The following is a 25,148-nucleotide window of genomic DNA, read 5'->3' as shown; positions in this document are numbered from 1 at the left end:
TGACCCCACCGCCCCTCTCTCTCCCCACAGCCCCTACACTGACCCCACCGCCCCGCTCTCTCCCCACAGACCAATCTCTCCACCCACTGATTCCACCGCCCCGCACTCTCACCACAGACCAATCACTCACCCCACTGCCCCGCTATCTCCCCACAGACCAATCTCTCCCCCACTGATCCCACCGCCCCGCACTCTCCCCACAGACCAATCTCTCCCCCCACTGACCCCACCGCCCCACTCTCTCCCCACAGACCAATCTCCCTCCACACTGACCCCACCCCCCTGCTCTCTCCCCACAGACCAATCTCTCCCCCCACTGACCCCACCGCTCCGCTCTCTCCCCACAGACCAATCTCTCCCCCCACTGACCCCACCACCCCGCTCTCTCCCCTCACAGCAATATCTCCCTCCACTGAAACCACCGCACCGCTCTCTCCCCACAGCCCCCTCTCTCCCCACAGCCCACTCTCTCCCCACAGCCCCCTCCCTCCCCACAGTCCTCTCTCTCCCCACAGCACCCTCTCTCCCCACAGCCCCCTCTCCCCACAGCCCCCACCGCCCCACTCTATCCGCACAGCCACCACACTGATCCCACACCCCTCCTCTCTCCCCACAGGCCCTTCTCCTCACAGCCCCCTCTACCCACAGCCCTCTCTCCCCACAACTCCCACCGCCGCGTTCTCTCCCCAAAGCCAACACTCTGATCCCACTGCCCCCTCTCTCCCTACAGCCCCCACGCTGATTCCACCACACCCTCTCTCCCCACAGCCCCCACACTGACCCCATTGCCCCCTCTCTTCCCACAACTCCCACCGCACCCCTCTCTCCCCACCGCCCTCCTTTCTCCCCACAGCCCCGTGTCAGCCCCCACACTGACCCCACTGCTCCACTCTCTCCCCACAGACCCCGCAGTGACCCCACCACCCGCTCCCTCCCACAGACCAATCTCTCCCAACACTGACCACACCGACCCGCTCGCTCCCCACAGCCCCCACACTGACCCCACCACCCCGCACTATCTCCGCAGACCAATCTCTCTCCACACTGACCCCACTGCCCCGCACTCTCCCACAGACCAATCTCTCCCCACACTGACCCCACTGCCCCGCACTCTCCCCACAGACCAATCTCTCCCCTCTCTGACCCCACCACCCCGTTCTCCGCCACAGACAAATCTCTCCCCACACTGACCCCAGCGCCCCTCTCTCTCCCCACAGCCCCTACACTGACCCCAACGCCCTGCTCTCTCCCCACAGACCAATCTCTCCCCACACTGACCCCACCGCCCCGCTCTCTCCCCCACAGACCAATCTCTACCCACACTGACCCCATCGCCCCGCACTCTCCCCACAGACCAATCTCTCCCCCCACTGACCCCACCGCCCCGCTCTCTCCCCACAGACCAATCTCTCCCCACACTGACCCCACCGCCCTCGTCTCTCCGCACAGACCCCTCGCTCCCTACAGTCCCCTCTCTCCCCACAGTCCCCTCTCTCCCCACAGCCCCCTCTCCTCACAGCCCCCTCTCTCCCCACAGATCCCTTTCTCCCCACAACCCCCTCTCTCCCCACAGCCCCCTTTCCACCCACAGCCTCCTCTGCCCACAACCTCCTCTGCCCACAGGCTCCTCTGCCCACAGGCTCCTCTGCCCACAGCCCCCTCTCCCCACAGCCCCCTCTCCCCACAGCCCCCTCTCCCCACAGCCCCCTCTTCCCACAGCCCCCACCGCCTCACTCTCTCCCCACAGCCCCCTCTACCCACAGCCCTCTCTCGCCAGAGACCCTACAGTGACCCCACCACCCGGCTCTCTCCCACAGACCAATCTCTCCCCACACTTACCCCACCGTCCCGCTCTCTCCCCACACAACAATCTCTCCCCCCACTGACCCCACTGCCCTGCTCTCTCCCCACAGCCCCCTCTCTCCCCACAGCCCCTCCCTCCCCACAGCCCCCTCCCTCCCCACAGCCCCCTCTCTCCCCACACCCCCCTCTCTCCCCACAGCCCCCTCTCCCCATAGCCCCCACCGCCCCACTCTCTCCCCACAGCAACCACACTGACCCCACAACCCTCCTCTCTCCCCACAGGTCCTTCAACTCACAGCCCCCTCTACCCACAGCCCTGTCTCCCAACAACCCCCACCGCCGCGTTCTCTCCCCAAATACAACACTCTGATCCCACAGCCCCCTCTCTCCCTACAGCCCCCACGCTGACTCCACCACCCCCTCTCTCCCCACAGCCCCAACACTGACCCCATCGCCCCCTCTCTTCCCACAACCCCCACCGCACCCCTCTCCCCACCGCCCCACTCTCTCCCCACAGCCCCGTGTCAGCCCCCACACTGACCCCACTGCTCCGCTCTCTCCCCACAGCTACCGCACTGAACCTACCGCCCTCTCTCTCCCCACAGACCCCGCAGTGACCCCACCACCCGCTCCCTCCCACAGACCAATCTCTCCCCACACTGACCCCACTGCCCCACTCTCTCCCCACAGACCAATCTCTCCCCACTATGACCCCACCACCCCGTTCTCCACCACAGACCAATCTCTCCCCACACTGAACCCACCGCCCCTCTCTCTCCCCACAGACCAATCTCTCCCCACACTGACCCCACCGCCCCGCTCTCTCCCCACAGACCAATCTCTCCCCGCATTGACCCCACCGCCCCGCTCTCTCCCCACAGACCAAACTCTACCCCCACTGATCCCACCGCCCCACTCTCTCCCCACACACCAATCTCTCCCCACACTGACCCCACCACCCGCTCTCTCCCCCACAGACCAATCTCTACCCACACTGACCCCATCGCCTCGCACTCTCCCCACAGACCAATCTGTACCCCCACTGACCCCACCGCCCCGCTCTCTCCCCACAGACCAATCTCTCCCCCCACAGAACCCACCGCCCCGCACTCTCCCCACAGACCAATCTCTCCCCCCACTGACCCCACCGCCCCGCTCTCTCCCCACAGACCAATCTCTCCCCCCACTGACCCCACCACCCTCGTCTCTCCGCACAGACCCCTCGCTCCCTACAGTCCCCTCTCTCCCCACAGCCCCCTCCTCACACAAGCCCCCTCTCTCCCCACAGATCCCTCCCTCCCCACAACTCCCTCTCTCCCCACAGCCCCCTTTCCACCCACAGCCTCCTCTGCCCACAGCCTCCTCTGCCCACAGCCTCCTCTGCCCACAGCCTCCTCTGCCCACAGCCCCCTCTCCCCACAGCCCCCTCTCCCCACAGCCCCCTCTCCCCACAGCCCCCACCGCCTCACTCTCTCCCACAGCCCCCTCTACCCACAGCCCTCTCTCGCCACAGACCCTGGAGTGACCCCACCACCCGGCCCTCTCCCACAGACCAATCTCTCCCCACACTGACCCCACTGCCCTGCTCTCTCCCCACAGCCCCCTCTCTCCCCACAGCCCCATCTCTCTCCACAGCCCCCTCCCTCCCCACAGTCCCCTCTCTCCCCACAGCCCCCTCACTCCCCACAGCCCCCTCTCCCCACAGCCCCCACAGCCCCACTCTCTCCCCACAGTCACCACACTGACCCCACAACCCTCCTCTCTCCCCACAGGCCCTTCAACTCACAGCCCCCTCTACTCACAGCCCTCTCTCCCCACAACTCCCACCGCCGCGTTCTCTCCCCAAAGCCAACACTCTGATCCCACTGCCCCCTCCCTCCCTACAGCCCCCACGCTGACTCCAACACTCCCTCTCTCCCCACAGCCCCCCCACTTGCCCCATCGCCCCCTCTCTTCCCACAAACCCACCGCACCCCTCTCTCCCCACCGCCCACCTTTCTCCCCACAGCCCCGTATCAGCCCCCACACTGACCCCACTGCTTCGCTCTCTCCCCACAGCTACCGCACTGACTCTACTGCCCTCTCTCTCCCCACAGACCCCGCAGTGACCCCACCACCCGCTCACTCCCACAGACCAATCTCTCCCCACACTGACCCCACCGCCCCGCTCTCTCCCCACAGACCAATCTCTCCCCACACTGACCCCACCGCCCCGCTCTCTGCCCACAGATCAATCTCTCCCCACACTGACCCCACCGCCCCGCTCTCTCCCAACAGACCAATGTCTCCCCACACTGACCCCACCGCCCCGCTCTCTCCCCACAGACCAATCTCTCCCCACACTGACCCCACCGCCCTGCTCTCTGCCCACAGACCAATCTCTCCCCACACTGAACCCACCGCCCCGCTCTCTCCCCACAGACCAATCTCTCCCCTCACTGACCCCACCGCGCCGCTCTCTCCCCACAGACCAATCTCTCCCCCCACTGACCCCACCGCCCCGCACTCGCCCCACAGACCAATCTCTCCCCCCACTGACCCCACCGCCCCACTCTCTCCCCACAGACCAATCTCTCCCCCCACTGACCCCACCGCCCTGCTCTCTCCGCACAGACCCCTCGCTCCCCACAGCTCCCTCTCTCCCCACAACCCCCTCTCTCCCCACAGCCCCCTTTCCCACCACAGCCTCCTCTGCTCACAGCCTCCTCTGTCCACAGCCTCCTCTGCCCACAGCCTCCTCTGCCCACAGCCCCCTCTCCCCACAGCTCCCTCTCCCCACAGCCCCCACCGCCTCACTCTCTCCCCACAGCCACAACACTGACCCCACATCCCTCCTCTCTCCGTATGACCCCCTCTCTCCCCACAGCCCCCTCTCTCCCCACAGCCCCCTCTCTCCCCACAGACCCCTTTCTCCCCACAGCCCCTTCTCACCACAGCCCCCACCGCCTCACTCTCTCCCCACAGTCCCCACACTGACCCCACCGTCCCTCTGTCTCCCCACAGCCACCACACTGACACCACCCCCCTTCTTATCTCCACACAGGCCCCTCTCTCCCCACAGCCTCCTCTCCACACAGCCCCCTTTCCCCACAGCCCCCTCTCCCCCCACAGCATACTCTGCCCACAGCCGCCTCTGCCCACAGCCCCCTCTCCCCACAGCCCCCTCTCCCCACAGCCCCCTCTCCCCACAGCCCCCTCTCCCCACAGCCCCCTCTCCCCATAGCCCTCTCTCGCCACAGCCCCTACAGTGACCCCACCGCCCCGCTCTCTCCCCTCAGACCAATCTCTCACCACACTGACCCCACTGCCCCGCTCTCTCCCCAAAGACCAATCTCTCTCCACACTGACCCCACTGCCCCGCTCTCTCCCCACAGAAAAATATCTCCCAACACTGACCCCACCACCCCGTTCTCCGCCACAGACCAATCTCTCCCCACACTGACCCCACCGCCCCTCTCTGTCCCCACATCCCCTACGCTGACCCCAACGCCCCTCTCTATCCCCACAGATCAATCTCTCCACACACTGACACCTCCACCCCGCACTCTACCCACAGACCAATCTCTCCCAACACTGACCACACCGACCCGCTCGCTCCCCACAGCCCCCACACTGACCCCACCGCCCCGCACTCTCCCCGCAGACCAATCTCTCCCCACACTGACCCCACTGCCCCGCTCTCTCCCCAAAGACCAATCTCTCTCCACACTGACCCCACTGCCCCGCTCTCTCCCCACAGAAAAATATCTCCCAACACTGACCCCACCACCCCGTTCTCCGCCACAGACCAATCTCTCCCCACACTGACCCCACCACCCCTCTCTGTCCCCACAGCCCCTACGCTGACCCCAACGCCCCTCTCTATCCCCACAGATCAATCTCTCCCCACACTGACACCTCCCCCCGCACTCTACCCACAGACCAATCTCTCCCAACACTGACCACACCGACCCGCTCGCTCCCCACAGCCCCCACACTGACCCCACCGTCCCGCACTCTCCACACAGACCAATCTCTCCCCACACTCACCCGACGACCCCGCTCTCTCCCCACAGACCAATCTCTCCCAACACTAACCCCACGGCCCCGCTCTCTCCCCACAGATCAATCTCTCCCCACACTGACCCCACCGCCCCGCTCTCACCCCACAGACCAATCTTTCCCCACACTGACCCCACCGACCCGCTCTCTCCCCACAGACAAAACTCTCCCCACACTGACCCCACCGCCCCGCTCTGTCCCCACAGACCAATCTCTCCACACACTGACCCCACCGGCCCGCTCTCACCCCACAGACCAATCTATCCCCACACTGACCCCAACGCCATGCTCTCTCCCCAGAGACCAATCTCTCCCCACACTGACCCCACCCCCCACTCTCTACCCACAGACCAATCTCTCCCAACACTGACCACACCGACCCACTCGCTCCCCACAGCCCCCACAATGACCCCACCGTCCCGCACTCTGCACACAGACCAATCTCTCCCCACACTCACCCGACGACCCCGCTCTCTCCCCACAGACCAATCTCTCCCAACACTAACCCCACGGCCCCGCTCTCTCCCCACAGATCAATCTCACCCCACACTGACCCCACCGCCCCACTCTCACCCAACAGACCAATCTCTCCCCACACTGACCCCACCGCCCCGCTCTCTCCCCACAGACCAATCTATCCCCACACTGACCCCACCGCCCCGCTCTCTCCCCACAGACCAAACTCTCCCCACACTTCACCCACGTCCCCGCTCTCTCCCCACAGACAAATCTCTCCTAACACTGACCACACCGCCCTGCTCTTTCCCCTCAGACCAATCTCTCTCCCCACAGCCCCCTCTCCCCACAGCCGCCACCCGCCCCACTCTATCCCCACAGCCACCACACTGACCCCACACCCCTCCTCTCTACCCACGGCCCTTCTCCTCACAGCCCCCTCTACCCACAGCCCTCTCTCCCCACAACTCCCACCGCCGCGTTCTCTCCCCATAGCCAACACTCTGATCCCACTGCCCCCTCTCTCCCTACAGCCCCCACGCTGACTCCAACACTCCCTCTCTCCCCACAGCCCCCACACTGACCCCATCGGCCCCTCTATTCCCACAACCCCACCGCACCCCTCTCTCCCCACCGCACCCCTTTCTCCCCACAGCCCTGTGTCAGCCCCCACACTGACCCCACTGCTCCGCTCTCTCCCCACAGCTACCGCACTGACTCTACTGCCCTCTCTCTCCACACAGACCCCGCAGTCACCCCACCACCCGCTCCCTCCCACAGACCAATCTCTCCCCACACTTCACCCACCGCCCCGCTCTCTCCCCACAGACAAATCTCTCCCAACACTGACCCCACCGCCACTCTCTCTCCCCACAGCCCATACACTGACCCCAACGCCCTTCTCTCTCCCCAGAGACCAATCTCTCCCCACTCTGACCCCACCACCCCGTTCTCCGCCACAGACCAATCTCTCCCCACACTGACCCCACTGCCCCTCTCTCTCCCCACAGCCCATACACTGACCCCAACGCCCTGCTCTCTCCTCAGAGACCAATCTCTCCCCACACTGACCCCACCACTCCGCTCTCTACCCACAGACCAATCTCTCCCAACACTGACCACACCGACCCGTTCGCTCCCCACAGCCCCCACACTGACCCCACCGTCGCGCACTCTCCACACAGACCAATCTCTCCCCACACTCACCCGACGACCCCGCTCTCTCCCCACAGACGAATCACTCCCAACACTAACCCCACGGCCCCGCTCTCTCCCCACAGATCAATCTCTCCCCACACTGACCCCACCGCCCCACTCTCACCCCACAGACCAATCTCTCCCCACACTGACCCCACCGCCCCGCTCTCTCCCCACAGACCAATCTCTCCACACACTGACCCCACCGGCCCGCTCTCACCCCACAGACCAATCTCTCCCCACACTGACCCCACCGCCCCGCTCTCTCCCCACAGACCAATCTCTCCCCACACTGACCCCACCGCCCCGCTCTCTCCCCACACTGACCCCACCGCCCCGCTCTCAGCCCACAGACCAATCTCTCCCCACACTGACCCCACCGCCCCGCTCTCTCCCCACAGACCAATCTCTCCCCACACTGACCCCACCGCCCCGCTCTCTCCCCACAGACCAATCTCTCTCCACACTGACCCCACCGCCCTACTCTCTGCCCACAGACCACCTCTCCCCACATTGAACCCACCGCCCCGCTCTCTCCCCACAGACCAATGTCTCCCCTCACTGACCCCACCGCGCCGCTCTCTCCCCACAGACCAATCTCTCCCCACACTGACCCCACCGCCCCGCTCTCTCCCCACAGACCAATCTCTCTCCACACTGACCCCACCGCCCTACTCTCTGCCCACAGACCAATATCTCCCCCCACTGACCCCACCGCTCCGCTCTCTCCCCACAGACCAATCTCTCCCCCCACTGACCCCACCGCCCTGCTCTCTCCGCACAGACCCCCTCGCTCCCCACAGGCCCCTCTCTCCCCACAGTCCCCTCTCTCCCCACTGCCCCCTCTCCCCACAGCCCCCTCTCTCCCCACAGCCCCAACAGCCCACTCTCTCCCCACAGATTCCTCTCTCCCCACAACCCCCTCTCTCCCCACAGCCCCCTTTCCCCCCACAGCCTCCTCTGCCCACAGCCTCCTCTGCCCACAGCCTCCTCTGCCCACAGCCTACTCTCCCCACAGCCCCCTCTCCGCACAGCCCCCTCTACCCACAGCCCCCTCTACCCACAGCCCTCTTTCGCCACAGCCCCTACAGTGACCCCACAACCCTGCACTCTCCCACAGACCAATCTCTCCCCACACTTCACCCACGGCCCCGCTCTCTCCCCACAGACAAATCTCTCCCAACACTGACCCCACCGCCCTGCTCTTACCCCTCAGACCAATCTCTCTCCCCACAGCCCCCTCTTTCTCCACAGCCCCCTCTCCCCACAGCCCCCACCGCCCCACTCTATCCCCACAGCCACCACACTGACCCCACACCCCTCCTCTCTACCCACAGGCCCTTCTCCTCACAGCCCCCTCTACCCACAGCCCTCTCTCCCCACAACTCCCACTGCCGCGTTCTCTCCCCAAAGCCAACACTCTGATCCCACTGCCCCCTCTCTCCCTACAGCCCCCACTTTGACTCCAACACTCCCTGTCTCCCCACAGCCCCCACACTGACCCCATCGCCCCCTCTCTTCCCACAACCCCCAACGCACCCCTCTCTCCCCACCGCCCCCCTTTCTCCCCACAGCCCCGTGTCAGCCCCCACACTGACCCCACTGCTCCGCTCTCTCCCCACAGCTACCGCACTGACTCTACTGCCCTCTCTCTCCCCACAGACCCCGCAGTGACCCCACCACCCGCTCCCTCCCACAGACCAATCTCTCTCCACACTTCACCTACCGCCCCGCTCTCTCCCCACAGACAAATCTCTCCCAACACTGACCCTACCGCCCCTCTCTCTCCCCACAGCCCATACACTGACCCCAACGCGCTGCTCTCTTCCCAGAGACCAATCTCTCCCCACTCTGACCCCACCACCCCGTTCTCCGCCACAGACCAATCTCTCCCCACACTGACGCCACCGCCCCTCTCTCTCCCCACAGCCCATACACTGACCCCAACGCCCTGCTCTCTTCCCAGAGACCAATCTCTCCCCACTCTGACCCCACCACCCCGTTCTCCGCCACAGACCAATCTCTCCCCCCACTGACCCCACCGCCCCGCTCTCTCCCCACAGACCAATCTCTCCCCCCACTGACCCCACCGCCCTGCTCTCTCCGCACAGACCCCCTCGCTCCCCACAGGCCCCTCTCTCCCCACAGTCCCCTCTCTCCCCACTGCCCCCTCTCCCCACAGCCCCCTCTCTCCCCACAGCCCCCTCTCCCAACAGCCCCCTCTCTCCCCACAGATCCCTCTCTCCCCACAACCCCCTCTCTCCCTACAGCCCCCTTTCTCCCCACAGCCTCCTCTGCCCACAGCCTCCTCTGCCCACAGCCTACTCTCCCCACAGCCCCCTTTTTGCACAGCCCCCTCTCCCCACAGCCCCCACCGCCTCACTCTCTCCCTACAGCCACCACACTGACCCCACAACCATCCTCTCTCCGTACAACCCCCTCTCTCCCCACAGCCCCCTCTCTCCCCACAGCCCCCTCTCTCCCCACAGCCCCCTCTCTCCCCACAGCCCCCTCTCTCCCCACAGACCCCTTTCTCCCCACAGTCCCCTCTCCCCACAGCCCCCACCGCCTCACTCTGTCCCCACAGTCCCCAAACTGACCCCACCGTCCCTCTCTCTCCCCACAGTCACCTCTCTCCTCACTGCCCCCTCTCCCCACAGCCCCCTCTCTCCCCACAGCCCCCTCTCCCAACAGCCCCCTATCTCCCCACAGATCCCTCTCTCCCACAACCCCCTCTCTCCCCACAGCCCCCTTTCTCCCCACAGCCCCCTTTCCCCCCAAAGCCTCCTCTGCCCACAGCCTCCTCTGCCCACAGCCTACTCTCCCCACAGCCCCCTCTCCCCACAGCCCCCTCTCCCCACAGCCCCCTCTACCCACAGCCCCCTCTACCCACAGCCCCCTCTACCCACAGCCCTCTTTCGCCACAGCCCCTACAGTGACCCCACAACCCTGCACTCTCCCACAGACCAATCTCTCCCCACACTTCACCCACGGCCCCGCTCTCTCCCCACAGACAAATCTCTCCCAACACTGACCCCACCGCCACTCTCTCTCCCCACAGCCCATACACTGACCCCAACGCCCTGCTCTCTTCCCAGAGACCAATCTCTCCCCACTCTGACCCCACCATCCAGCTCTCTACCCACAGACCAATCTATCCCAACACTGACCACACCGACCCGCTCGCTCCCCACAGCCCCCACACTGACCCCACCGCCCCGCACTCTCTCCGCAGACCAATCTCTCCCAACACTAACCCCACCGCCCCGCTCTCTCCCCACAGCCAATCTCTCCCCATACTGACACCACCGCCCCGCTCTCTCCCCACAGACCAATCTCTCCCCACACTGACCCCACCGCCCCGCTCTCTCCCCACAGACCAATCTCTCCCCACACTGACCCCACCGCCCCGCTCTCTCCCCACAGACCAATCTCTCCCCACACTGACCCCACCGCCCCGCTCTCTCCCCACAGACCAATCTCTCGCCACACTGACCCCACCGCCCCGCTCTCACCCCACAGACAATCTCTCCCCCCACTGATCCCACCGCCCCGCTATCTCCCCACAGACCAATCTCTCCCCCCACTGATACCACCGCCCCGCACTCTCCCCACAGACCAATCACTCACCCCACTGCACCGCTATCTCCCCACAGACCAATCTCTCCCCCCACTGATCCCACCGCCCCGCACTCTCCACACAAACCAATCTCTCCCCACACTCACCCAACGACCTCGCTCTCTCCCCACAGACCAATCTCTCCCACACTAACCCCACCGCCCCGCTCTCTCCCCACAGACCAATCTCTCCCCACACTGACCCCACCGCCCCACACTCTCCCCACAGACCAATCTCTCCCCACAATGACCCCTCGCCCCGCACTCTCCCCACAGACCAATCACTCACCCCACTACCCCGCTATCTCCCCACAGACCAATCTCTCCCCCCACTGATCCCACCACCCCGCACTCTCCCCACAGACCAATCTCTCCCCCCACTGACGCCACCGCCCCACTCTCTCCCCACAGACCAATCTCTCCCCACACTGACCCCACCGCCCCGCTCTCTTCCCCACAGACAAATCTCTCCCCCCACTGACCCCACCGCTCCGCTCTCTCCCCACAGACCAATCTCTCCCCACACTGACCCCACCGCCCCGCTCTCTCCCCACATAGCAATATCTCCCTCCACTGACACCACCGCCCCGCACTCTCCCCACAGACCAATCTCTCCCCACACTGACCCCACCGCCCCACTCTCTCCCCACAGCCCCCTCTCTCCCCACAGCCCCCTCTCTCCCCACAGCCACCTCCCTCCCCACAGCCCCCACTGTCCCCACAGCCCCCTCTCTCCCCACAGCCCCCTCTCTCCCCACAGCCCCCTCTCTCCCCACAGTCCCCTCTCTCCCCACAGCACCCTCTCTCCCCATAGCCCCCTCTCCCCACAGCCCCCACCGCCCCACTCTATCCCCACAGCCACCACACTGACCCCACACTCCTCCTCTCTCCCCACAGGCCCTTCTCCTCACAGCCCCCTCTACCCACAGCCCTCTCTCCCCACAACTCCCACCGCCGCGTTCTCTCCACCAACCCAACACTCTGATCCCACAGCCCCCTCTCCCCACAGCCCCCTCTCCCCACAGCCCCCTCTCCCCACAGCCCCCACCGCCTCACTCTCTCCCCACAGCCCCCTCTACCCACAGCCCTCTCTCGCCACAGACCCTGGAGTGACCCCACCACCCGGCCCTCTCCCACAGACCAATCTCTCCCCACACTGACCCCACTGCCCTGCTCTCTCCCCACAGCCCCCTCTCTCCCCACAGCCCCATCTCTCTCCACAGCCCCCTCCCTCCCCACAGTCCCCTCTCTCCCCACAGCCCCCTCACTCCCCACAGCCCCCTCTCCCCACAGCCCCCACCGCCCCACTCTCTCCCCACAGTCACCACACTGACCCCACAACCCTCCTCTCTCCCCACAGGCCCTTCAACTCACAGCCCCCTCTACTCACAGCCCTCTCTCCCCACAACTCCCACCGCCGCGTTCTCTCCCCAAAGCCAACACTCTGATCCCACTGCCCCCTCCCTCCCTACAGCCCCCACGCTGACTCCAACACTCCCTCTCTCCCCACAGCCCCCCCACTTGCCCCATCGCCCCCTCTCTTCCCACAAACCCACCGCACCCCTCTCTCCCCACCGCCCATCTTTCTCCCCACAGCCCCGTATCAGCCCCCACACTGACCCCACTGCTTCGCTCTCTCCCCACAGCTACCGCACTGACTCTACTGCCCTCTCTCTCCCCACAGACCCCGCAGTGACCCCACCACCCGCTCACTCCCACAGACCAATCTCTCCCCACACTGACCCCACCGCCCCGCTCTCTCCCCACAGACCAATCTCTCCCCACACTGACCCCACCGCCCCGCTCTCTGCCCACAGATCAATCTCTCCCCACACTGACCCCACCGCCCCGCTCTCTCCCAACAGACCAATGTCTCCCCACACTGACCCCACCGCCCCGCTCTCTCCCCACAGACCAATCTCTCCCCACACTGACCCCACCGCCCTGCTCTCTGCCCACAGACCAATCTCTCCCCACACTGAACCCACCGCCCCGCTCTCTCCCCACAGACCAATCTCTCCCCTCACTGACCCCACCGCGCCGCTCTCTCCCCACAGACCAATCTCTCCCCCCACTGACCCCACCGCCCCGCACTCGCCCCACAGACCAATCTCTCCCCCCACTGACCCCACCGCCCCACTCTCTCCCCACAGACCAATCTCTCCCCCCACTGACCCCACCGCCCTGCTCTCTCCGCACAGACCCCTCGCTCCCCACAGCTCCCTCTCTCCCCACAACCCCCTCTCTCCCCACAGCCCCCTTTCCCACCACAGCCTCCTCTGCTCACAGCCTCCTCTGTCCACAGCCTCCTCTGCCCACAGCCTCCTCTGCCCACAGCCCCCTCTCCCCACAGCTCCCTCTCCCCACAGCCCCCACCGCCTCACTCTCTCCCCACAGCCACAACACTGACCCCACATCCCTCCTCTCTCCGTATGACCCCCTCTCTCCCCACAGCCCCCTCTCTCCCACAGCCCCCTCTCTCCCACAGACCCCTTTCTCCCCACAGCCCCTTCTCCCCACAGCCCCCACCGCCTCACTCTCTCCCCACAGTCCCCACACTGACCCCACCGTCCCTCTGTCTCCCCACAGCCACCACACTGACACCACCCCCCTTCCTATCTCCACACAGGCCCCTCTCTCCCCACAGCCTCCTCTCCACACAGCCCCCTTTCCCCACAGCCCCCTCTCCCCCCACAGCATACTCTGCCCACAGCCGCCTCTGCCCACAGCCCCCTCTCCCCACAGCCCCCTCTCCCCACAGCCCCCTCTCCCCACAGCCCCCTCTCCCCACAGCCCCCTCTCCCCATAGCCCTCTCTCGCCACAGCCCCTACAGTGACCCCACCGCCCCGCTCTCTCCCCTCAGACCAATCTCTCACCACACTGACCCCACTGCCCCGCTCTCTCCCCAAAGACCAATCTCTCTCCACACTGACCCCACTGCCCCGCTCTCTCCCCACAGAAAAATATCTCCCAACACTGACCCCACCACCCCGTTCTCCGCCACAGACCAATCTCTCCCCACACTGACCCCACCGCCCCTCTCTGTCCCCACATCCCCTACGCTGACCCCAACGCCCCTCTCTATCCCCACAGATCAATCTCTCCACACACTGACACCTCCACCCCGCACTCTACCCACAGACCAATCTCTCCCAACACTGACCACACCGACCCGCTCGCTCCCCACAGCCCCCACACTGACCCCACCGCCCCGCACTCTCCCCGCAGACCAATCTCTCCCCACACTGACCCCACTGCCCCGCTCTCTCCCCAAAGACCAATCTCTCTCCACACTGACCCCACTGCCCCGCTCTCTCCCCACAGAAAAATATCTCCCAACACTGACCCCACCACCCCGTTCTCCGCCACAGACCAATCTCTCCCCACACTGACCCCACCACCCCTCTCTGTCCCCACAGCCCCTACGCTGACCCCAACGCCCCTCTCTATCCCCACAGATCAATCTCTCCCCACACTGACACCTCCCCCCGCACTCTACCCACAGACCAATCTCTCCCAACACTGACCACACCGACCCGCTCGCTCCCCACAGCCCCCACACTGACCCCACCGTCCCGCACTCTCCACACAGACCAATCTCTCCCCACACTCACCCGACGACCCCGCTCTCTCCCCACAGACCAATCTCTCCCAACACTAACCCCACGGCCCCGCTCTCTCCCCACAGATCAATCTCTCCCCACACTGACCCCACCGCCCCGCTCTCACCCCACAGACCAATCTTTCCCCACACTGACCCCACCGACCCGCTCTCTCCCCACAGACAAAACTCTCCCCACACTGACCCCACCGCCCCGCTCTGTCCCCACAGACCAATCTCTCCACACACTGACCCCACCGGCCCGCTCTCACCCCACAGACCAATCTATCCCCACACTGACCCCAACGCCATGCTCTCTCCCCAGAGACCAATCTCTCCCCACACTGACCCCACCCCCCACTCTCTACCCACAGACCAATCTCTCCCAACACTGACCACACCGACCCACTCGCTCCCCACAGCCCCCACAATGACCCCACCGTCCCGCACTCTCCACACAGACCAATCTCTCCCCACACTCACCCGACGACCCCGCTCTCTCCCCACAGACCAATCTCTCCCAACACTAACCCCACGGCCCCGCTCTCTCCCCACAGATCAATCTCACCCCACACTGACCCCACCGCCCCACTCTCACCCAACAGACCAATCTCTCCCCACACTGACCCCACCGCCCCGCTCTCTCCCCACAGACCAATCTATCCCCACACTGACCCCACCGCCCCGCTCTCTCCCCACAGACCAAACTCTCCCCACACTTCACCCACGTCCCCGCTCTCTCCCCACAGACAAATCTCTCCTAACACTGACCACACCGCCCTGCTCTTTCCCCTCAGACCAATCTCTCTCCCCACAGCCCCCTCTCCCCACAGCCGCCACCGCCCCACTCTATCCCCACAGCCACCACACTGACCCCACACCCCTCCTCTCTACCCACGGCCCTTCTCCTCACAGCCCCCTCTACCCACAGCCCTCTCTCCCCACAACTCCCACCGCCGCGTTCTCTCCCCATAGCCAACACTCTGATCCCACTGCCCCCTCTCTCCCTACAGCCCCCACGCTGACTCCAACACTCCCTCTCTCCCCACAGCCCCCACACTGACCCCATCGGCCCCTCTATTCCCACAACCCCACCGCACCCCTCTCTCCCCACCGCACCCCTTTCTCCCCACAGCCCTGTGTCAGCCCCCACACTGACCCCACTGCTCCGCTCTCTCCCCACAGCTACCGCACTGACTCTACTGCCCTCTCTCTCCACACAGACCCCGCAGTCACCCCACCACCCGCTCCCTCCCACAGACCAATCTCTCCCCACACTTCACCCACCGCCCCGCTCTCTCCCCACAGACAAATCTCTCCCAACACTGACCCCTCCGACCCTCTCTCTCCCCACAGCCCATACACTGACCCCAACGCCCCGCTCTCTCCCCGAAAACAAATCTCTCCCCACACTGACCCCACAGCCCCCTCTCTCCCCACAGCCACCTCCCTCCCCACAGCCCCCACTGTCCCCACAGCCCCCTCTCTCCCCACAGCCCCCTCTCTCCCCACAGCCCCCTCTCTCCCCACAGTCCCCTCTCTCCCCACAGCACCCTCTCTCCCCATAGCCCCCTCTCCCCACAGCCCCCACCGCCCCACTCTATCCCCACAGCCACCACACTGACCCCACACTCCTCCTCTCTCCCCACAGGCCCTTCTCCTCACAGCCCCCTCTACCCACAGCCCTCTCTCCCCACAACTCCCACCGCCGCGTTCTCTCCACCAACCCAACACTCTGATCCCACTGCCCCCTCTCTCCCTACAGCCCCAACGCTGACTCCACCACTCCCTCTCCCCACAGCCCCCACACTGACCCCATCGCCCCCTCTCTTCCCAGAACCCCCACTGCACCCCTCTCTCCCCACCGCCCTCCTTTCTCCCCACAGCCCCGTGTCAGCCCCCACACTGACCCTACTGCTCCGCTCTCTCCCCACAGCTACTGCACTGACTCTACTGCCCTCTCTCTCCCCACAGACCCCGCAGTGACCCCACCACCCGCTCCATTCCACAGACCAATCTCTCCCCACACTTCACCCACACCCCCGCTCTCTCCCCACAGACCAATCTCTCCCCCCACTGACCCCACCGCTCCGCTCTCTCCCCACAGAGCAATCTCTCCCTCCACTGACACCACCGCCCCGCTCTCTCCCCACAGACCAATCTCTCCCCACACTGATCCCACCGCCCCGCACTCTCCCCACAGACCAATCACTCACCCCACTGCCCCGCTATCTCCCCACAGACCAATCTCTCCCCCCACTGATCCCACCGCCCCGCACTCTCCACACAAACCAATCTCTCCCCACACTCACCCAACGACCCCGCTCTCTCCCCACAGACCTATCTCTCCCAACACTAACCCCACGGCCCCGCTCTCTCCCCACAGACCAATATCTCCCCACACTGACCCCACCGCCCCACTCTCTCCCCACAGACCAATCTCTCCCCACAATGACCCCCCGCCCCGCTCTCTCCCCACAGACCAATCTCTCCCCCCACTGATCCCACCGCCCCGCACTCTCCCCACAGACCAATCACTCACCCCACTGCCCCGCTATCTCCCCACAGACCAATCTCTCCCCCCACTGATCCCACCGCCCCGCACTCTCCCCACAGACCAATCTCTCCCCCCACTGACCCCACCGCCCCACTCTCTCCCCACAGACCAATCTCTCCCCACACTGACCCCACCGCCCCGCTCTCTCTCCGAAGACCAATCTCTCCCCACACTGACCCCACAGCCCCTCTCTCTCCCCACAGGCCCTTCTCCTCACAGCCCCCTCTACCCACAGCCCTCTCTCCCCACAACTCCCACCGCCGCGTTCTCTCCCCAAAGCCAACACTCTGATCGCACTGCCCCCTCTCCCCCTACAGCCCCCACGCTGACTCCACCACTCCGTCTCTCCCCACAGCCCCCACACTGACCCCATCGCCCCCTCTCTTCCCAGAACCCCCACTGCACCCCTCTCTCCCCACCGCCCTCCTTTCTCCCCACAGCCCCGTGTCAGCCCCCACACTGACCCCACTGCTCCGCTCTCTCCCCACAGCAACCGCACTGACTCTACTGCCCTCTCTCTCACCACAGTCCCCGCAGGGACCCCACCACCCGCTCCCTCCCACAGACCAATCTCTCCCCACACTTCACCCACCGCCCCGCTCTCTCCCCACAGACAAATCTCTCCCAACACTGACCCCTCCGACCCTCTCTCTCCCCACAGCCCATACACTGACCCCAACGCCCCGCTCTCTCCCCGAAAACAAATCTCTCCCCACACTGACCCCACAGCCCCGCACTCTCCCCACAGAAAAATCTCTCCCAACACTGACCCCAACGCTCCTCTCTCTCCCCACAGCCCCTTCACTGACCCCAACGCCACGCTCTCTCCCCACAGACAAATCTCTCCCAACACTGACCACACTGCCCCGCTCTCTCCCCACAGACCAATCTCTCCCCACACTGACCCCACTGCCCCGCACTCTCCCCACAGGCCAATCTCTCCCCACTCTGACCCCACCACCCCATTCTCCGCCACAGAACAATCCCTCACCACACTGTCCCCCCCGCCCCTCTCTCTCCCCACAGCCCCTACACTGAACCCAACGCCCTGCTCCCTCCCCACAGACCAATCTCTTCCCACACTGACCCCACCACCCCGCTCTCTCCCCACAGACCTATCTCTCCCAACACTGACCTCACCGACCCGCTCGCTCCCCACAGCCCCAACACTGACCCCACCGTCCCGCACTCTCCACACAAATCAATCTCTCCCCACACTCACCCCATGACCCCGCTCTCTCCCCACAGACCAATCTCTCCCCACACTTCACCCACCGCCCCGCTCTCTCCCCACAGACAAATCTCTCCCAACACTGACCCACCGCCCCACTCTCTCCCCTCAGACCAATCTCTCACCACACTGACCCCACTGCCCCGCTCTCTCCCCGAAGACCAATCACTCCCCACACTGACCCCACTTCCCCGCTCTCTCCCCGAAGACCAATCTCTCGCCACACTGACCCCTCAGACCCGCTCTCTCCCCACAGAAAAATCTCTCCCAACACTGACCCCACCGCCCCTCTCTCTTCCCACAGCCCCTACACTGACCCCAACGCCCCGCTCTATCCCCACAGACCAATCTCTCCCCACACTGACCCCACCATCCAGCTCTCTACCCACAGACCAATCTATCCCAACACTGACCACACCGACCCGCTCGCTCCCCACAGCCCCCACACTGACCCCACCGCCCCGCACTCTCTCCGCAGACCAATCTCTCCCCACACTGACCCCACTGCCCCGCTCTCTCCCCACAGACCAATCTCTCCCCACACTGACCCCACTGCCCCGCACTCTCCCCACAGACCAATCTCTCCCCACTCTGATCCCACCACCCCGTTCTCCGCCACAGACCAATCTCTCCCCAGACTGACCCCACCGCCCCTCTCTCTCCCCACAGCCCCTACACTGACCCCACCGCCCCGCTCTCTCCCCACAGACCAATCTCTCCACCCACTGATCCCACCGCCCCGCACTCTCACCACAGACCAATCACTCACCCCACTGCCCCGCTATCTCCCCACAGACCAATCTCTCCCCCCACTGATCCCACCGCCCCGCACTCTCCCCACAGACCAATCTCTCCCCCCACTGACCCCACCGCCCCACTCTCTCCCCACAGACCAATCTCCCTCCACACTGACCCCACCCCCCTGCTCTCTCCCCACAGACCAATCTCTCCCCCCACTGACCCCACCGCTCCGCTCTCTCCCCACAGACCAATCTCTCCCCCCACTGACCCCACCACCCCGCTCTCTCCCCTCAGAGCAATATCTCCCTCCACTGAAACCACCGCACCGCTCTCTCCCCACAGCCCCCTCTCTCCCCACAGCCCCCTCTCTCCCCACAGCCCCCTCCCTCCCCACAGTCCTCTCTCTCCCCACAGCACCCTCTCTCCCCACAGCCCCCTCTCCCCACAGCCCCCACCGCCCCACTCTATCCGCACAGGCACCACACTGATCCCACACCCCTCCTCTCTCCCCACAGGCCCTTCTCCTCACAGCCCCCTCTACCCACAGCCCTCTCTCCCCACAACTCCCACCGCCGCGTTCTCTCCCCAAAGCCAACACTCTGATCCCACTGCCCCCTCTCTCCCTACAGTCCCCACGCTGACTCCACCACTCCCTCTCTACCCACAGCCCCCACACTGACCCCATCGCCCCCTCTCTACCCATAACCCCCACCGCACCCCTCTCTCCCCACCGCCCTCCTTTCTCCCCACAGCCCCGTGTCAGCCCCCACACTGACCCCACTGCTCAGCTCTCTCCCCACAGCTACTGCACTGACTCTACTGCCCTCACTCTCCCCACAGACCCCGCAGTGACCCCACCACCCGCTCCCTCCCACAGACCAATCTCTCCCCACACTTCACCCACCGCCCCGCTCTCTCCCCACAGACAAATCTCTTCCAACACTGACCCCACCGCCCCTCTCTCTCCCCACAGCCCATACACAGACCCCAACGCCCTGCTCTCTCCCCAGAGACCAATCTCTCCCCACTCTGACCCCGCCACCCCGTTCTCCGCCACAGACCAATCTCTCCCCACACTGACCCCACTGCCCCGCTCGCTCCCCACAGCCCCCACACTGACCCCACCGCCCCGCACTCTCTCCGCAGACCAATCTCTCCCCACACTGACCCCACTGCCCCACTCTCTCCCCACGACCAATCTCTCCCCGCACTGACCCCACCGCCCCGCTCTCTCCCCACAGACCAATCTCTACCCCCACTGACCCCACCGCCCGCTCTCTCCCCACAGACCAATCTTTCCCCCCACTGATCCCACCGCCCCGCACTCTCCCCACAGACCAATCACTCACCCCACTGCCCCGCTATCTCCGCACAGACCAATCTCTCCCCCCACTGATCCCACCGCCCCGCACTCTCTACACAAACCAATCTCTCCCCACACTCAGCGCACGACCCCGCTCTCTCCCCACACACCAATCTCTCCCAACACTAACCCCACCGCCCCGCTCTCTCCCCACAGCCAATCTCTCCCCATACTGACACCACCGCCCCGCTCTCTCCCCACAGACCAATCTCTCCCCACACTGACCCCACCGCCCCGCTCTCTCCCCACAGACCAATCTCTCCCCACACTGACCCCACCGCCCCGCTCTCTCCCCACAGACCAATCTCTCGCCACACTGACCCCACCGCCCCGCTCTCACCCCACAGACAATCTCTCCCCCCACTGATCCCACCGCCCCGCACTCTCCCCACAGACCAATCACTCACCCCACTGCCCCGCTATCTCCCCACAGACCAATCTCTCCCAACACTAACCCCACCGCCCCGCTCTCTCCCCACAGACCAATCTCTCCCCACACTGACCCCACCGCCCCACACTCTCCCCACAGACCAATCTCTCCCCACAATGACCCCCCGCCCCGCACTCTCCCCACAGACCAATCACTCACCCCACTACCCCGCTATCTCCCCACAGACCAATGTCTCCCCCCACTGATCCCACCGCCCCGCACTCTCCCCACAGACCAATCTCTCCCCCCACTGACCCCACCGCCCCACTCTCTCCCCACAGACCAATCTCTCCCCACACTGACCCCACCGCCCCGCTCTCTTCCCCACAGACCAATCTCTCCCCCCACTGACCCCACCGCTCCGCTCTCTCCCCACAGCACCCTCTCTCCCCATAGCCCCCTCTCCCCACAGCCCCCACCGCCCCACTCTATCCCCACAGCCACCACACTGACCCCACACTCCTCCTCTCTCCCCACAGGCCCTTCTCCTCACAGCCCCCTCTACCCACAGCCCTCTCTCCCCACAACTCCCACCGCCGCGTTCTCTCCACCAACCCAACACTCTGATCCCACTGCCCCCTCTCTCCCTACAGCCCCAACGCTGACTCCACCACTCCCTCTCTCCCCACAGCCCCCACACTGACCCCATCGCCCCCTCTCTTCCCACAACCCCCACCGCACCACTCTCTCCCCACCGCCCTCCTTTCTCCCCACAGCCCTGTGTCAGCCCCCACACTGACCCTACTGCTCCGCTCTCTCTCCACAGCTACTGCACTGACTCTACTGCCCTCTCTCTCCCCACAGACCCCGCAGTGACCCCACCACCCGCTCCCTCCCACAGACCAATCTCTCCCCACACTTCACCCACACCCCCGCTCTCTCCCCACAGACCAATCTCTCCCCCCACTGACCCCACCGCCCCACTCTCTCCCCACAGACCAATCTCTCCCCACAATGACCCCCCGCCCCGCTCTCTCCCCACAGACCAATCTCTCCCCCCACTGATCCCACCGCCCCGCACTCTCCCCACAGACCAATCACTCACCCCACTGCCCCGCTATCTCCCCACAGACCAATCTCTCCCCCCACTGATCCCACCGCCCCGCACTCTCCCCACAGACCAATCTCTCCCCCCACTGACCCCACCGCCCCACTCTCTCCCCACAGACCAATCTCTCCCCACACTGACCCCACCGCCCCGCTCTCTCTCCGAAGACCAATCTCTCCCCACACTGACCCCACAGCCCCTCTCTCTCCCCACAGGCCCTTCTCCTCACAGCCCCCTCTACCCACAGCCCTCTCTCCCCACAACTCCCACCGCCGCGTTCTCTCCCCAAAGCCAACACTCTGATCGCACTGCCCCCTCTCTCCCTACAGCCCCCACGCTGACTCCACCACTCCTTCTCTCCCCACAGCCCCCACACTGACCCCATCGCCCCCTCTCTTCCCAGAACCCCCACTGCACCCCTCTCTCCCCACCGCCCTCCTTTCTCCCCACAGCCCCGTGTCAGCCCCCACACTGACCCCACTGCTCCGCTCTCTCCCCACAGCAACCGCACTGACTCTATTGCCCTCTCTCTCACCACAGTCCCCGCAGGGACCCCACCACCCGCTCCCTCCCACAGACCAATCTCTCCCCACACTTCACCCACCGCCCCGCTCTCTCCCAACAGACAAATCTCTCCCAACACTGACCCCTCCGACCCTCTCTCTCCCCACAGCCCATACACTGACCCCAACGCCCCGCTATCTCCCCGAAAACAAATCTCTCCCCACACTGACCCCACAGCCCAGCACTCTCCCCACAGAAAAATCTCTCCCAACACTGACCCCAACGCTCCTCTCTCTCCCCACAGCCCCTTCACTGACCCCAATGCCACGCTCTCTCCCCACAGACAAATCTCTCCCAACACTGACCACACTGCCCCGCTCTCTCCCCACAGACCAATCTCTCCCCACACTGACCCCACTGCCCCGCACTCTCCCCACAGGCCAATCTCTCCCCACTCTGACCCCACCACCCCATTCTCCGCCACAGACCAATCCCTCACCACACTGTCCCCCCCGCCCCTCTCTCTCCCCACAGCCCCTACACTGAACCCAACGCCCTGCTCTCTCCCCACAGACCAATCTCTTCCCACACTGACCCCACCACCCCGCTCTCTCCCCACAGACCTATCTCTCCCAACACTGACCTCACCGACCCGCTCGCTACCCACAGCCCCAACACTGACCCCACCGTCCCGCACTCTCCACACAAATCAATCTCTCCCCACACTCACCCCACGACCCCGCTCTCTCCCCACAGACCAATCTCTCCCCACACTTCACCCACCGCCCCGCTCTCTCCCCACAGACAAATCTCTCCCAACACTGACCCACCGCCCCACTCTCTCCCCTCAGACAAATCTCTCACCACACTGACCCCACTGCCCCGCTCTCTCCCCGAAGGCCAATCTCTCCCCACACTGACCCCACTTCCCCGCTCTCTCCCCGAAGACCATTCTCTCGCCACACTGACCCCTCAGACCCGCTCTCTCCCCACAGAAAAATCTCTCCCAACACTGACCCCACCGCCCCTCTCTCTCCCCACAGCCCCTACACTGACCCCAACGCCCCGCTCTATCCCCACAGACCAATCTCTCCCCACACTGACCCCACCATCCAGCTCTCTACCCACAGACCAATCTATCCCAACACTGACCACACCGACCCGCTCGCTCCCCACAGCCCCCACACTGACCCCACCGCCCCGCACTCTCTCCGCAGACCAATCTCTCCCCACACTGACCCCACTGCCCCGCTCTCTCCCCACAGACCAATCTCTCCCCACACTGACCCCACTGCCCCGCACTCTCCCCACAGACCAATCTCTCCCCACTCTGATCCCACCACCCCGTTCTCCGCCACAGACCAATCTCTCCCCAGACTGACCCCACCGCCCCTCTCTCTCCCCACAGCCCCTACACTGACCCCACCGCCCCGCTCTCTCCCCACAGACCAATCTCTCCACCCACTGATTCCACCGCCCCGCACTCTCACCACAGACCAATCACTCACCCCACTGCCCCGCTATCTCCCCACAGACCAATCTCTCCCCCCACTGATCCCACCGCCCCGCACTCTCCCCACAGACCAATCTCTCCCCCCACTGACCCCACCGCCCCACTCTCTCCCCACAGACCAATCTCCCTCCACACTGACCCCACCCCCCTGCTCTCTCCCCACAGACCAATCTCTCCCCCCACTGACCCCACCGCTCCGCTCTCTCCCCACAGACCAATCTCTCCCCCCACTGACCCCACCACCCCGCTCTCTCCCCTCACAGCAATATCTCCCTCCACTGAAACCACCGCACCGCTCTCTCCCCACAGCCCCCTCTCTCCCCACAGCCCACTCTCTCCCCACAGCCCCCTCCCTCCCCACAGTCCTCTCTCTCCCCACAGCACCCTCTCTCCCCACAGCCCCCTCTCCCCACAGCCCCCACCGCCCCACTCTATCCGCACAGCCACCACACTGATCCCACACCCCTCCTCTCTCCCCACAGGCCCTTCTCCTCACAGCCCCCTCTACCCACAGCCCTCTCTCCCCACAACTCCCACCGCCGCGTTCTCTCCCCAAAGCCAACACTCTGATCCCACTGCCCCCTCTCTCCCTACAGCCCCCACGCTGATTCCACCACACCCTCTCTCCCCACAGCCCCCACACTGACCCCATTGCCCCCACTCTTCCCACAACTCCCACCGCACCCCTCTCTCCCCACCGCCCTCCTTTCTCCCCACAGCCCCGTGTCAGCCCCCACACTGACCCCACTGCTCCACTCTCTCCCCACAGACCCCGCAGTGACCCCACCACCCGCTCCCTCCCACAGACCAATCTCTCCCAACACTGACCACACCGACCCGCTCGCTCCCCACAGCCCCCACACTGACCCCACCACCCCGCACTATCTCCGCAGACCAATCTCTCTCCACACTGACCCCACTGCCCCGCACTCTCCCCACAGACCAATCTCTCCCCACACTGACCCCACTGCCCCGCACTCTCCCCACAGACCAATCTCTCCCCTCTCTGACCCCACCACCCCGTTCTCCGCCACAGACAAATCT

The 25,148-nt window shown here is 65.1% G+C and overlaps 1 protein-coding gene across 1 annotated transcript in view; it reads left to right on the top strand.

The window, feature by feature from the left end:
• LOC138756870 (mucin-2-like) overlaps nucleotides 1-25,148 on the top strand; it is a 103,331-nt gene that overhangs the window by 32,801 nt on the left and 45,382 nt on the right. The window contains exons 16-24 of the mRNA XM_069923264.1: nucleotides 1,624-1,787; nucleotides 3,226-3,324; nucleotides 4,471-4,645; nucleotides 8,468-8,587; nucleotides 10,245-10,432; nucleotides 12,628-12,807; nucleotides 13,371-13,545; nucleotides 16,519-16,699; nucleotides 21,671-21,851. Of these exons, the coding sequence (XP_069779365.1) occupies nucleotides 1,624-1,787; nucleotides 3,226-3,324; nucleotides 4,471-4,645; nucleotides 8,468-8,587; nucleotides 10,245-10,432; nucleotides 12,628-12,807; nucleotides 13,371-13,545; nucleotides 16,519-16,699; nucleotides 21,671-21,851 (1,463 nt within the window). The remainder of the gene's footprint in view (nucleotides 1-1,623; nucleotides 1,788-3,225; nucleotides 3,325-4,470; nucleotides 4,646-8,467; nucleotides 8,588-10,244; nucleotides 10,433-12,627; nucleotides 12,808-13,370; nucleotides 13,546-16,518; nucleotides 16,700-21,670; nucleotides 21,852-25,148) is intronic.

Source organism: Narcine bancroftii, chromosome 3 (genome assembly GCF_036971445.1).
Source record: "Narcine bancroftii isolate sNarBan1 chromosome 3, sNarBan1.hap1, whole genome shotgun sequence".
Taxonomy (NCBI): domain Eukaryota; kingdom Metazoa; phylum Chordata; class Chondrichthyes; order Torpediniformes; family Narcinidae; genus Narcine; species Narcine bancroftii.
Note: the sequence above shows the minus strand (reverse complement) of the source record. Positions and strands in the feature narration are given on the sequence as shown.